The sequence below is a fragment of the Budorcas taxicolor genome, chromosome 5 (genome assembly GCF_023091745.1).
Source record: "Budorcas taxicolor isolate Tak-1 chromosome 5, Takin1.1, whole genome shotgun sequence".
In the NCBI taxonomy this organism is placed as follows: Eukaryota; Metazoa; Chordata; class Mammalia; order Artiodactyla; family Bovidae; genus Budorcas; species Budorcas taxicolor.
Genome location: NC_068914.1, coordinates 118539987 through 118555215, shown reverse-complemented (window position 1 = coordinate 118555215; position 15229 = coordinate 118539987). Strand labels below are relative to the sequence as shown.

At 50.7% G+C, this 15229-nt stretch overlaps 1 protein-coding gene across 2 annotated transcripts in view; it reads left to right on the top strand.

The window, feature by feature from the left end:
• MYH9 (myosin heavy chain 9) overlaps positions 1-15229 on the top strand; it is an 85331-nt gene that overhangs the window by 17712 nt on the left and 52390 nt on the right. For both annotated transcript variants that reach the window (XM_052640031.1, XM_052640030.1), the window contains exon 2: positions 12098-12449. In XM_052640031.1, coding sequence (XP_052495991.1) covers positions 12117-12449 — 333 coding nt within the window. In that variant the 5' untranslated portion in view covers positions 12098-12116. The remainder of the gene's footprint in view (positions 1-12097; positions 12450-15229) is intronic.

Genomic DNA, 15229 nt, shown 5'->3' with positions numbered 1-15229 from the left:
CGAGAAACCGAGGCCCAGGGGCCCTGTCGGCCTGGCCCAGTTTGTCCTGTTAGTAAAGCGATGGGTCTGTATTTCCCTGGCCAGTCTGGCTGCCTCCCGAGTCTGATTCTTTCTAAGATGCCTTCTTCATAAAGGTCATGAGTAAGCTATTAACCATTTGGAAGGTCTCTCTGGGAGTCTTAAGTGACCTCCTGATCAATTCAGGAAGATAACTGTTGACCAGTCATGTGCCTCTTAGAAACAACATGGAGATTAGTGAACATCAGATTTAGCTGGAAGGGCGATGGAGAAGAAGAGGACATTGGTATGATCCTCAGTGGCCACAGATCAGCTCATTGTGGGCCTTTCCTGCCTCATCTACCAAAGAGAGTCACTGAGGTTTGGAAAAGATGTGCGATTACTGGGGTTATCCTTAGGCACTTTAAGAATGGGTGGCAGAGAGTCAGGTCTTGGTCCTTGGAGTTTGGACCTTTTGGGAGACTGGAACCTTCCCCATTCCTAAAGTTCATCAGGGGTTACTCAACATCTACATAGATTGGTCATCGGACCCAGGGGTGCCTGGGCCCCATCATGGCCTTAGAGCTCTGAGCGTGGCAGCAATGGGATCAGGATGGCTTTTGGTAGTAGAGGCTGTGATATTCAAGGATTTTGTTTGTTTTTGGTGCCATTTAAACATCAATCAGAATAACAAGCTGCTGAAGGCCTGGTGGGTCCTGGATTGAGTGATCTTCAAAATTGTCTTTTGTTTCTGATCTCCGGTTGGGCTTCTCAGCTGTTCCTGATGTGGGGTCCAGAATCCAGCCTGCCGCACTTTCCTATTGAGACTGCGGCAGTATAATTACATCTTCTCAGTATGGTTATTTTTCTGTGTTGGGTTTCAGCAAACTGTGCTCGCAGGCTTGGGGAAAGAAAAACCAGGCTATCATCAGCAGAACCAAAGGGAAGGAATAACTTCACTGCAGGAATGCGAAGGTCAGAGTTGCCCCTCGTGTGAGTGGGGAGCTCTCGAGGCTCAGAGATGCTGTCCGCAGGGCAGGGTGGTATGCTCCATGCACAGTTCCTGATGGAAGGAGGGCAGGCAATTCTGTCAACCTTGTCAAACCTAGGGGCATGTCTAGGGGTGTCACTTGCACCTTGCTGTTTGGGACGGGACCCCACCCCCATGTCTGGAACAACTTGCTTCTCTGCAGTTTCTCCTGGGCAGCCAAATAGAAGCTCATTACCAAGCAGGAGAGGCTCAAGTGTGATCTCACTACACAAATATTGAACCAATTAAAAGCAGATTCGAGGTCCAGTGTTGATGACTTACCCGGTGGTGTGTGTGCCTGGCCTCTTACCTTTGAGTGAGAGCTACATTGCTGATGTGTCTGCTCCCCTCCCTTGACACCAGACAGAAGGGTTTAGGAGGGAATGGTAATTCTCTTGGACAGCCAGGTTCTGGAAGACACAATGTGGACGTAAACCCAAGCCTCTTCAACAGTCAAGGTCACGTCCACAAGCGTTGACTGACTGAGGAGGACTTGCTCTCTGAACCCTGGGTTCAGTCAGCACCTGAAGGAGTTCCGGGGACGACGGGGCCAGGCAGAGAGAGGTTCTGGCAGTTCCAGAATAAGGCAGGCTGTGCTGGAGCAGGCCTGGGGAGAGGAGAAAGAGCAGTAATGTATGGGTGTTAGGAAAGGCTGCCTGGGTGAGTGGAGGGTCGTGATGGTGCGAAGACTGTCCTCTGGGGAGCCATGGTTAGATTGAGTGTCTGGCAGGGGACAAGACAGATGGGGCTGGAAAGATGGAGGCATTGGTTGAGGGAGTTGGTTAAGCTCTAAAGGCCATAGGGATCTTTCTCTTTAGGTGAGAAGGGCTGTTATTCTGAATGGTGGAAATTCTTTTTATTTTATTTCAGTTGCAGCATGAGCAACTGAACTGAACTGATGTGGGATCTGGTTCCCTGACCAGGAATCAAACCCAGGCCCCTGGCATTGCAAGCTTGGAGTCTTAGCCACTGGGCCACCAGGGCAGTCCCTGGAATTCTTACCAGTGGAGTTGTCTTTAAGCACTAACTGCTTCTGCCCGGATTAGCCGCTTGATTCATTCATTAAAAATGTACCTCGTGGCCCTGAGGACAGGATGGTATCTCTGGAGGAGACTCACCTGGGTGCATTGGTCTCCGTGACACCTGATACAGATCTATGCCCAAGATACTTCGGTAACACTGACCGCAGAGTTCCTGGGATGCTGGGCCCCTTCTCACTTAGGAGGAACTGATGGAGCTGGGCAGGGCTGCCAAGGTCCCCCCTGAGCCGGGCTGTTCCAAGTGGTAGCTCATAGGGTGAGGTCTACCTCCCTTTGTCCCCCTCATGTGGCCTGGGATCCCTTTCTCCCCAGCCTTGTCATGGAACTATTTCTTCTCTCAGGTTGGAAGCCCCCCTCCTGGCTGGTCCAGGGTATTTTTTCAACTGCTGATTTCTCTTGCTGCCCTCTTAAATGGAGGTCAGGGAAGGTGATCTCTTTAAAATACAAATCTGATGATGTCACCCTCTCCCGCCTCCTCTTGCCCTAGAATAAAGTCCACATTCCTCAGTGGCTGATAAGATACTGGTGAGCAGCTGTGCATTCCCCCCCTCTGCCCCCTGCTTCCACTGCCAGTCTCTACTCCCTCCCATGCCCCCTGCCCCCACCCCCTAGTCCTCACGTAGGAGGAAGGCATCTACATACTCCTTTCTGGTGTCACTCTTGAGATTCTGGGTCCCTTGGGTGCAGGCCCTGCGTCTTGGTGTTCCCTGGGGATCTCAGGAGTCCTGGGAAGCCCCTGCAGATGGCCTCTGAGGAGAGAAGGTCAAAGGGGGAGGGTTCTGGGGCTCTGGTACTAAATTCCTCTCTGGCCTGTCTCTGGTCTGGTTTTCTTATCTGCTGAGCATCAACACAGGCCTGGATTGGAATACTGCTAATGGAAACAAGTCCCAGCTTCTTCTGTAAGCAAACAACATTCCTGAGGTGGGGAGGGGAGGGTCCCCTCCCCCCTTCATAGCCTGGGGAGAGTGAGCAAGCACCTCAGGGTGGGGGGCTGCTGTGAGGGTGGCCCTGGGCAGCAGAGAAGCTGAATTGCCTTGTTTATATTGGGAGGCTTCTGTGTGCATTATCTTGTTTGAGCCTGATCACTGCTGCCCAGCAAGTCTACAGGGTCACACCCAGCTGGTCAGCGCCTCACCAGACTCAAAGGCCAGCTCTTCTGCCACCTGCCTCGTGCACACATCCCACCAGACCAGTATATCCCAGGCCAGCACTGAGACATATTGTTCTTGAAGGATATGGGACTAAACAACAACAGCAATAACAACAAAGCCCGAGGGGACAAAATGCAGTGGGCTTCCTTATTGCAGGCATCTCAGAATCTGGGTGTCCAGTGCCTCTCAGCAGGAGGGCCATGGGACAGAGCATTTCCAACCTGCCTTGTCCCCTCGTGCAATCACTGTCTGGGGGTCACCAGATTATACTATGTTGTTCTCTGTGGACTAGTAACCCAGAGAGAGTCACCAAGCTTCTGGAAGGTTTTTGTAAGCCCCGGATATCATTCCGGGAAGGATTAGGATTAATCAGATCAAGAGGACAAGAGAGAGGAGTTAGGAGGAGAGTTCCTAGTAAGTGTTTTCTTTGCTGGGAAGTTGAGTTACAGTTCCTCCAATTGTCCTTGGTCCATTTTTTTTTCCTCTTTCTAAAGTGAGGAAATTGAGGTGTTCACAGCTTCAAGATCACAGGAGTGACAAGTGGAGGATTCAGACCCAGGGCTATCTGGCTCCAAGTTCGCACTCATTCCACTGCATTCCATCACAGTGCATTAAAAACGCTTTTCTAAGGATCTGCAGAGTTGGTTCCCTGTGTGGCAGTGGTTTCTCCAAGTCCTGTCTCTGTTCTGAATTGGTACCACAGAACGTGCCTACAGCGCTTGCTCAGCAGATGCAGACCGAGGGCCAAGAGAGGCAGGAAGGGTGACTCAGGCCTTTTCCTGGGTCCCCACGAGGGTAGAAGCCATGCTACCTCAACTGAGGTCCTTTCTGCTACATCTGGGAGTAGATGGTAGGCACCTCCACCTTGGTTAATCAGGGGGTGCTAGGTGGCTCCAGAAAGCTGTGATGGTTTATTCAGCCGTATGCAGAGCTTCTTGGGGACCAGTAACTTAGCTTTAGTACTCTTTCTCTTTGTGGACTGAAAGCCCTGATATGCTTTCTTTCCCTTTTTGTTTGGGGAGAATATAAAAATTAGTCCACAAATGGCTTGGGTTTTGTAACAAATTAGGTGGCTGTGACCCTGATGTGTGCTCTCAGCTTGGCTTTCCCTGTCACTTCAGCTCTCTTACTCTCTGGCTTCTTTGCAGAGCTCAACGGGATTCTCCAGCCTCCTTGAAACCTTCCCTGTTACTCCTGCCTCCTCTTCACCTTGTTTCATGTTCATTCATTCTGGAAGCTTTAACTGAGCACCTGCCCAGAGTCGGACCTTGTGCTGTTTGAAATTGAGATGAATGAAAGCTGGTCCCTGTCCTCTTGATGGTCCAGCTGCTGGATTACTGCAGTGGAGACAGGGACAGAGCCCAGAGGGGAGGGACACGAGGAAAGTCTTTCTCAGCAGAGAATGGAGCATGGAGCTATTTGAGAGAGGGCTCTTGCTGCAGAGGGCACCTCTTCTTCATAGGCCTGGAGGCATAAGCCAAGTGGGATGTGTAGGAATTGTTTCTGAGGAGCTGGGAATGGCTTAGGCTAAGGGAGAAAGAAAGGGCAGATGAGGGAGAAGGGCTGGGAGCATGGGGGAGATTAATGGGAATTACAAGGGGTCTGCTCACTGTGCAAAGATGATTAGGTTGTATTCTGGGGAAGTCTTGAACTATTTTGAATGGGCAAGTAATATCAATAAAATAGAAAGGAGCATGCATAGAAAGGGAGCTGCTGAGTCATCCTGAAGGCAGTGAGGAGGCTGGATTAGTAGAAGACTCAGGGGAAGAAAAGCCAGTAAGGAGGCGGCTATGACAGCCCAGAAAGGAGGGGAGGCAGGCCTGGTCTGGAAGCAAGGGGTGATGGCCATGAGGTTGGCGGAGGGCCTGTTAATCCACCAGGAAAGAGTTTACAGTGACTGCTTTGGGTGACCAGAGGGCCAGCGTCTTAGCCAGAGATGGAGACCCAGAAGGGAGTGCAGATTTGGGGAGAGTTCAGGTGTGATGATGGTTGTGGTTCCTCCAGGTGAGATATCCCTCTGGTAGGTGGGAAACATTCACCCTGGTTATCATCCCTGGGGCTGATCTGATTTGCCAAAACCATCCAGTAAATAGCATTTGGTGGATTTCCCAGGATGTGATGGAGTGAGTTAGCCCAGCCCTGGGAATGCTCCCCAATGTGGCTGCTTCTTGTCTTCCATTAATTACCTGGGCCTCTTGATGCTGGTGAACTTTGCTTATGAGTCACTGGCTGAGCTGCCATGTTGGAGACTCCAAGGGAGATTTGTGTCCTGCCAGAGTGGGTATTGATACATCAGCCTCCTTTGCCTGAATTTTTTCTTTTTTTAATTGGGCATTTAGGAATCTTTAAAGTACAGTCCAGTAGTGGTCATACCCTTAATTTACAGTGTATTAAAAGGGACCGCCCTTCCTTGGTGATGATGCCATCCATGATGGTCATTGTTTGGATCTTGGGAATCATTTTGCTGAGGACTTCAGTTTTAAGGAAAGTTGGCTTGTGCACTTGAGAGTTGGGAGAAAATTTACTAAGGAGAGGTCTGGGTGCAACATTTATTCATGTTTTATCCCTTAACTCAGCAGTTCTCAACTGGGGGTAGTCCCCCTCTGCCACTCCCTACCTTTGGCAATGTCTGGAGATGTCTTTGGTGTCAAAACTGGGGACCAAGTGCCCCTGGCATCTAGTGAGTAGAGGTCATAGATACTACTAAACATCTTCCGATGCACAGGACAGCCCTCGCAGCAAAGACTTACCGGGCCCTACATGTTCACAGTCCCGAGGCCGAGAAGTCCTGCCTTATGTGGTCACATAATTTCAGAGTTCATGTGAAACTCTACCTTCTTCTCCCTTGGCCTGGAATACTTTCTGACCTCCTCTCCCCTCCCCCTTCAATATTTTACCCATCTTCCACAATCCAACTTGAATGTTATCTCCTCTGTGAAACTCCCTTGGGCTTCCAAGTTTTCCAATGAATTACCTCTGTCTCTTTTCCTGTAAACAAGCTGCTGTTCCTCTGTCTTCCTTCACGGAGTCTTGATCCCTGGTTGGTGGAATCCACAGATTTCGGAGGCCCGGCTCTACATCCTCTTCATCCATATGACCAACCTGTCTTGGACGCTCACCGTATTTGATGCTGGGCACCGCAGTGACGGGGAGAGAAAGCCAAGGAGCTCGCTCTCTGTCCTCTCTCTCCTCTATATACAGTCTCTGATTGGCACTGTCCCGAGGGGCACATGTCTGTCCTGTCATCTCACTACATTAAAGCTCCTTGGGTCCTTTGCACCTATGTCACAATATTTTTGCACGTAGAGCCTCAGTACGTATTAGTTGATTGAATTATTAAATCTCGTGGGTTGGAAAATTTCTATGTTATTTCAGCAGTTACTTTCACAGACCCTTCCTTAACAGTGGTGCTCGGGCACCTTTTCACTCAGCAGTGGCTGTGAGGAGAAAGAGAAGGGGCCTGTTTACCTGTGTTCTCTGGAATGCGGGTGGGGATTGAAAGAAATCCAAGGGGGCTGCTTGCAGACATCGGTGACTAAGCTGGAACAGGGCTCTGGTCTGGGTTGAGGCTGCCTGGGTCTCTGAACTGGAACCTTGGCTTGGAGATCTTGAATGGCTCCCTCAAGGCCCTCACCTTACTTTTAGCTCCACCAATTTAAGGTGGGGGAGATGGGGTTTGCAGCCTCGAGTTGGCATAATGTCTGTTTTACTGGTTTGCTTCCCCAGGGTGGGTTCTCAGGTCACATTCTCCCTGGAGAGCTCCCGGGAGGGGGCAGTCTGAGTAGAAACTGAGCAGGGCATTGCTGCTGAGTGGCTCTGAGTTTGAACTTGGGTTTTGTGATTTGTCTCAACCTCATTTCCCCCACCATCAAATGACTATGATGACATGTGTGCGTGCGTGCTCAGTTGCTTCAGTTGTGTCCAACTCTTTGTGACCCCGTGGACCTTAGCCCACCAGGCTCCTCTGTCCATGGAATTCTCCAGGCAAGAATACTGGAGTGGGTTGCCATGCCCTCCTCCAGGGGATCTTTCTGACCCAGGGACCAAACCCATATCTCCTGCATTGGAGATGGATTCTTTACCACTAGCACCACCTGGGAAGCCCTATGATAACATATCCCTTATGAAATGATTATGAGGCTTGAGAAATGAAGACCTTAGTAGCAGGCCTGCAGTACTTTACAGTGAGTTAAGACGGTAGCTTTCAGATGAATTGCGATGACTTTGAAAGCTCAAGCCTAGAACTTGGTCCATGGAAGGCTTACATAAATCCTACTGTCTAGGAATGGAAAAGTTCACTGTGTTTGGACCACTGATTTGTCCTAGTACAATAAATTCCATCTTCAAGGGGCTGGCAGTTTCTTTTCCTGACGAACACACAAACAAGTATAACAAAAAGAGAACCAACCAAAGGGAGGGAGAGAAAGGGTTCCTTGGGAAAAACAGGAAGGAGTAATAGATCCAAATGGGTCTTTAGGGGTAAGGGGAGAAGACAAATAATCGAGGAATGACATTTTGGGTTGAAAGCAGAGGTTTTTGGTCAACCTATTTACTTTCAGTTTCATCATTTCCTGAGAATCCTAATTTAGCCGCTGGTTGTGTCCTCTCGATTATGGCCTAAAAAGGCAACTCCTTGGGCTTCTTGGAGTTGGACTGGCACCCGCAGGAAGCCAGCATGGGAAGGGCTGGCCTCGGCCTGATCCGATCTGCAACGCGCCAGAGCCGCCTCCTTCCTTCTTAACCCCTTGCTGGCCTGGTCCTGCTGCTTCCCAGGACTTCTGGGTTCCCTAGTCTGACTCTTTCCTGCAGTTCTCTTAGTGCTCGTGTGCCTGTGCGTGTGGGTACCCTAAGTGGCCGAGCACATCAGTGTGCTCTTGAGGAAACATGTTGATAATACATCTGACGACCATAAAAACGCTTGGATGTTCCTTTGCTCCCATAACTCCACTTGAGAATTTATCTCAAGCTGGTCCAATAGATAAGAGGAAAAGACCTAGTAAGGGGTGTTTTTTTTTTCCTTTAAACAAAACAAAATAAAATAACCCCCCACCACCACTTTGAAATATTATGCAGCCATTAAAAGTGAGTCAGAGGTCCTAGGTCCAAGTCCTCACTCCTCCAGCTGTGTGAAGGAGTGGTTAGTTCCCTCTCAGAGATTCTGTGTCATCACCTGTAACAATGAAGCATTTGGATAAAAGTGATCAACAAGCAGGCTCTGTGGGGCCTTGTGGGGAAGTGGTCAGAGTCAGAAGGGAAAATACAAAAATGTGGAATTCCCTGCTCTGCCTGTGAGAATTAAAAATCAAGTGTTTCTGTGAACCAGGAGTAGGAAGGACCATTAAAACAGAAAACTAATTTTTGTGGGGAGAATGTCAGGAATTTAAGTGGGGGGGGGGGATATTTTTCTTTGATTCTGTAAATTGTTCTGTTACACGGAGTTTTAAAAAAATTTCAGAGGCTATTTAGCATGGTCCCAGGACAGGGCAGGGAGAAATGGCAGTGTGCTGGCTGCTGCCATCAGGCAGTCCCTCCCTAATGTCCTTTCTGTAACAGTCCTTATTTCACTGCTCATAGCTCTGGACAGGGGTGGCTTGCTCCACCTGCATCCTTAGAGGTGAGCGTTAACCTGTCTGCAGTGCTGGCTTCCCCTCTGGGCACTGGGGCCCATGAGCCTCTACCTAACACAGGTGAAAACAGGAGCTCAGCTGCAGCCCTGTGCCCCCTTGAACCCTCAGATGTGGATGTTCCCTTCCGGGTCTAAGTGGGAGGGCTTGAATAGAAGCTCCATTGTTTATCACGACCTCTGTGGCCCTCCCCACCGGTCAGGCCCATGTATTGATTTTGGCATTGCTGCTAATGCATATCATTCCAGCAGAGTTGCTGAAGCCAAACAGCTCTGTCCTTGGCCTGGCCAAGCGGGAATGTTTAATGAAAACTTCTGAGGTGCTGAGGCCAGGGGGAATTCCTCAGGCTCACCATCCATGGGGGCTTGGCCCCCGCTGAGGTCTGAGGGTGTGGGGTGTACCTCTCTCTCTTACAGGAGGTGTGTGCCTGGCCAGCACATCTCTGATGGCTGTCAGAGGTAGACAGTGCAGACCTATACGTGCCCCCTGCCCTCCCACTGAGGCCTGAAGCTAGGGCAGAACCAGGAGCTTAAGGTGGAGGGGTTGGGTGGAGTCTTCCTCCACTGCCTACTGTAAGTTCCTGGCCTCCAGGCTCACTGAAGAAAGGGCAGTTTACCCACATTCCCAGGGAAGGTCATGTGGCCACGGCTGCAGCCTAGGTAGCCGGCTTGTTGTTGCCCCAGGGTTGGAGTTGCTGGGGTGAATTGGAGTTTGATGAGAGCCAGGAGTCATTCTGATCTCACTGATGGGCTGCTGGCTGTTGAGAGTCACAGGGCCAGGGAGCGAGAACGCTGTTTCAGCCTGCTCTGTTGTTGACAGGCTATACAGTCCACACCGGAAGGCTCATTCTCAGCCTCCTCACCTGCCTGCTAATGCCCAGTAGATATCTGATGAATGTCGTGGAATGGGTCCCCCTGTACTCCCGGTATTCTACTCAATTTACTGGCAGTTTTAGCCCCACTAAAATGTTGGGTGGATTTCTTTTGCAAGACCCCAGGCATAAGTGTGTTGGGAAGAGCCCAAACCTAGAGATCAGGCAGATCTGGGTTAGCCCATGATGAGGTTGGGCGACTGTGGGTGAGTGACTTGCCCTCTCTGGGCTGTTTCCTCATTTGTAAACTGGGGGTACAGAGAGGTTTTTTTTTCCCCAGGGTGACTGATGGTTAAGTGAGGTTGTGAATAAACTGAGCTCGATGTTGGTGGGTAGGTACTTAATGGTTGACCCCCTTCACTGGGCTGGGTTGGTGGAACTCTTAAACGGTGGGCTTAGGGTTGGGGGAAAGGGTTGAAGTGAATCCCTGTTTGCATCCTGGTGGGAGTCTGTCTCGTCCCTTACCTATTTGAGGTCTGAGAAAAGGCGAAGAACCAGCAGCCAGTGAGGCCTGTGCCCAATGACTGTTGCAGGTTCTTGAGCTTGGTGGTGACGTGACTGGGGAGGTTGGTTTGGGGAGCCTGAGGGCTAGGGTTTTGTGGAGGACGACTGGCCTGTGGTCAGATGGACGGCAGAAAGGCAGAGGACAGTTGGTATTTGCTCTGGCAGAGAGAAGCCTCTCATTTGCTTGAATGGACTGGCCAGTGTGGAAGTGAGGACAGCTGCAAGTGGGCCTGTGCAGCCCCCCATCCTCCAGCCCCACACAGAAGATGAGGCCAGCCAGGTGGTTTGCAGCCATCCCATTCCTGCATTGTTCGCTGCTGCCTAACTCTGGGCTCTGCCTGCTTCTTCTGGGGGTGGTCCCTGCAGGTGGATGGTGCCCCTTGGTCCCCCGAGAGGGGCTGCCAGGGTTTGCTGGGAATGTAAACAAAGCCACTGACTGAGCTTGCTGGGGAGGCTGCCAGGCTCTGCTCCTTGGACTTGCCTTCTCTTTGTTGGGGGTGGGGGTGGTGTGGAGCTAGCAGATTTCCTGGAAAACAGCCTCTCCTGGAGTGAGTCCAAGGGAGCCCCTCAGCCTTGATCTGGAAACCATTCAATGAGCCCAGATAAGAAGGCCTGGATGGCCCAGACTTTCTCTTTTGTTCTCTCCCTTCCAAGCCTCCCTGGCATCGCAGTTCCTGCTGGGACCTGGAAGCATGAAAGACTGTGTGACTCTAGACGTGGATCTGGGGTCCTCCTGGCTTCCTGGACCTGGGGAGGGGCCCTTGATCTCACAGGGGAAAAACCGTTCCGTGTCATAAGCTAGGCAGTGAGCTTCTGGGCTGTTCCTCTGGTGGCTCTGGCTGGCTCTGTTCTGGATCAGGGCGTCTAAATCCTGCTTTTGATTCACTCAAAACAGCTGTCCTCCTAGCTGATCCCAGCTGAGCCTCTGAGCAGGAATAAGTACTGTGGTTAGGCCGTGGGAAGCAGGAGTTAGAGCAGGAGCATGAGTCCTTCCTAGGTAACTTTGGACAAAGCCCCTTACCTCCAGAGCTTCTGTTTGCTCATCTGTAAAATGGGATAACAACACTTACCTTACCCACCTTACAGAGTTGTTAGAATGAGGATCTTCTGAGATAGAGAAGTGTGTGTGATAGTATTTGATAAACTATAAAACCACTCAGATGTGAGGGGTTCTTATTTTATCATCTTTGTTTTGCAAATGAGCTTCAGAAAAAGCAAACACACATGGGCTTAAGTTCTCCTGGGCTATGAATTGTGAGGGTTACATTTTCACATTGGGCCCCAAAAGGGAAACAGTGATTACTTACTCTCCGCGTTTCCTGGAGCCTGACTTCTTTCCTTTTCGCCTTATTTCTTGGGGCAGTGGAATTAAAATCTGTTGGCAACATACTGGTGTTGTGTTTTCTTCTCTTAGTTGACTCCATGAAATAAGAAAGTTTTTTAAACTGGAGACTTCCACTCTGTGCACTTGTAGTCAGTTGCCTGTTTTGGGCTAACTAGAAATCGGTTGTTGTTGGAAGTCTTCTTAAACTGTGCGGTCACTTTCCTGGCCTTAGTGGGTGTAGCCTAGTGTGACTATAATTACATCTGTCCAAGATTCTTATTATGCTCATCATTTGGCACAATTGTTGTTTATAGATTTGATTATGTATTTACCGTAGGATACATCTTACCATTACTTCCTTACAGAATCCTTGATCATTTTTTTTTCAGCAACGTACATCTTTCTCCTGCAAGTAGAGAGTGAGAAAATTTTGACAAATTGTACAACCTGGTTATCTATAATTTACTTATTATAATGCTGTACAATTTGCAAAGATATGAGATGAGTGATCTTTACGTGGTGCATAGCTAACCTTTTATCCTTTTTTCTCCTTTAGGTCCTGGCTGTAAGTCACCATGGCGCAGCAAGCTGCTGATAAGTATCTCTATGTGGATAAAAACTTCATCAATAACCCCCTGGCCCAGGCCGACTGGGCTGCCAAGAAGCTGGTATGGGTGCCTTCTGACAAGAGTGGCTTTGAGCCCGCCAGCCTCAAGGAAGAGATGGGTGAGGAGGCCATTGTGGAGCTGGTGGAGAACGGGAAGAAGGTGAAGGTGAACAAAGATGATATCCAGAAGATGAATCCACCCAAGTTCTCTAAGGTGGAAGACATGGCGGAGCTCACGTGCCTCAACGAAGCCTCAGTGCTGCACAACCTCAAGGAGCGCTACTACTCAGGGCTCATCTATGTAAGTGGGCGGGGCTCTGCATGGGTGGGTGGTCCCAGGACGTAACTACATAAGTGGGCGGGGCTCTACACAGGTGGGCGGTCCCAGGACTTATCTAAATAAGTAGGTGGGGCTCTGCAGGAGTAGGTGGTTCCAGGACTTATCTACATAAGTGGGTGGTGTTTGCAGTTGGTAGGATAAGGAGATACATTGACCTATCTAAGTGGAAAAGTCCTTAATGGACCAGCTTCACCCAGCTTTCTAATATGTAATATGGCAGGTGGGAAGGATTGAGGCCCAGAGAGGGCAAGGGATTTACACACACAGCCAGGTGTTGGCAGGCCTGAGATTGCAAGTCAGGAGTTCTTGATGAAAATATTGTATGGACCAAATTAAAAGCCCCTTCTCTTGGGGTATTAATATTGAAATTCAGAATTAGTGACTTGCAGAAAAACAAACGGCCCTAAGGAAGCATTGCTTGTCTGTGGAGGGGAGATGGGAGTAAGTGCTATTGTCTAGGCAGGGGACTCTTCCCTTGGTATCCTTGATGACTTATGTTAGAACCACTCTGCTGGCCTCTAAGAAATGGTCCTGCTCAGTAAAGCAGAGTGATTCAGGTCATGCGAGTTGGAGCCTCCAGGACCTGGTTCACATCTTGGCCCTCCCCGAACATTTGACATGGCTACGTGGGGCCTCACTTCCCCATCTACAAGGAGTTGTGAGAACGTTGTAACGCACCAGCCAGTCCTGGGCTCATTCAGACTTGGGCTCTGTAGCTGCTGCCATTTGTTGTAGGTGAAGGTAACTCTGACCCTCTGCTCGGCCTTTTGTATGTGTCGCAGTTAAGCTTGGGTCCTGTTAGAGAACCGCTGAGTATGAAACAAACTGATGGCCTGCACTTGCCTATCAGCATACTGCAAATGGGAATATAAGTTATGAAAGTGTGTTAGTTGCTTCAACTCCCAGAGCATGTGTTTTGCTCTCTAGGCAGGCATGGACCTACGCCTATAAGCTCAGGGGTAGAATCTGAGGCTTTTTTCTGAAACTCTTCAGCTGGAGGCATCAGGCATTAACCCCTGTTTTTGCATCTTTGCTGGCCTTACCCGGGCACAGAGCCTCCTGCCTCCGTCTGGCTGGCCTCCTCCTCAGCATCCTCACCAGAAGGAAGCTGATTGTCTGTGCATTTGCCCTAATGGAGACCCCAGCAGGTGCAGGGCTTCGGGAAGATCAAAGCTGCTTGGTGGGGCTGCCTGGGCAAGGGGGTGCCACCTCCTTCACAGGCCCCCCCCCCCCACCCCGCCCCCTGCACACGAGGTTCCAAATTGCGACCCTGGGAGCCTTTGTGTGGTGTGTTTGCCTGGCGTTGTGGGCGGCGTGGGGTAATTCTGCGCCACAGCTGCTCTGTTTCTTCAGTGGGGGGAGGCCTGGGGACAGGGGGCGGTCAGGCACAAAGAGCCTCTGTGGCCCGTGAATGGAGCAGCTCCCTGGCGTGGCTGAGTGGGAACGGAGCCACTTGCTCAATGTCTGTGCCTCCACGGGCTTCCAGCGCCATGGGCTCGAGGTACAGCCCCCTGCCTCCCACCTGAGCTGCAGTGCTCATTCCATGGGGCTTAGTTTGATAGTCCACTGATTTGATGGGATTAGCTCAGAGAATTCTGAGGTCCTCTTGAACCCCCCTCAGGACCATCTGCCCACCCAGCTGTCAGAACGACTTGTCCTAGTAAACCTCAGTCTCCTTCTGCTGTGACCACCAGCTGTTTCCAAACATCTGGCCCCACTGCGTGCCCGAAATGTGTGGCCACGTGTCCTTCACTTTCATCAGGCTGGATTTCCTAGAGTGTGGGTTTTCTCAGACCCCAGGAACAAAGCGCACTTGTTTCTGAGCTCCTGGGATGACTTCGCTGCTGCCTGGTCTGCCATCTCGTCCCCACCCAACAGTAGTGGAGGGAAAACCAGAGGTTCCCCAAGGCACTCCTGTCTTCTCATAGTACCCGAGCCAGAGCTTGCTGATACCACGTGCAGACGGCTTTGCTTTAGAGCTTTCCTGGTCCCTCCTGAAAAGAGTAGTTGGAGGGAAAACAATTGACTGATTATCCCAGGAAGAAAGGAAATTAAGGGCCTTGCATCCCCTCCTCCAAGCAGAAGAGGCAGCCAAACACACTTGTTCATGTCCCAAGCTCAGCTGCTGTTTTGCATGCGGGCCAGTGCATGGTTGGTGGGTCCCTCTGGAGTTCTGCTTTCAGCCTAACTGCTGCTTCGAAAGTTCAAGACCTGTAGCCCTTGGCCGGTGCTGGGAAGGACTTTGTCCTCACGACCAGTTCCCATGTGGATCCTGTGTTTGGATTTGGCTACAAGATCCACCCTCATTTTTGGCGAGACTGGAGAGGGCAGGGGTGGAAGGGACTGGACTGATACATCCACAGCCCCTCAGATGTGGGCTGCTGTTGGATCCAGAGGCAACAATGTGGACAGTGAGGGTCAAGGGCACTTGTAGCCAGGGAAACAAAAAGATGTGAGGAGCTTGGAGAGTCGGCCTCCACAGCCAAGAAGGTCTGCCCTGGCTGGGGGTGGGGAGGGGGGTCGTGGGACCTGGGTCTGCTCCCAACTCTGCCAGGAACCTGCCCCGCGGTCTTCAGCTGTCACTCAGCAGAGTCGGGGGCTGCAGGTGTGCGTGAGTCATGGCTTGTGGGTCTTGCTTCGCCTGGCTTCTCTGGGGCCTCTGGCCTGTTTTTCTTGGGAGAACGTGCTTGTGTTGCTCCAGCTGCCTAAAGAGAGTTGTGTCCCGCAGTGAGTACCCATGT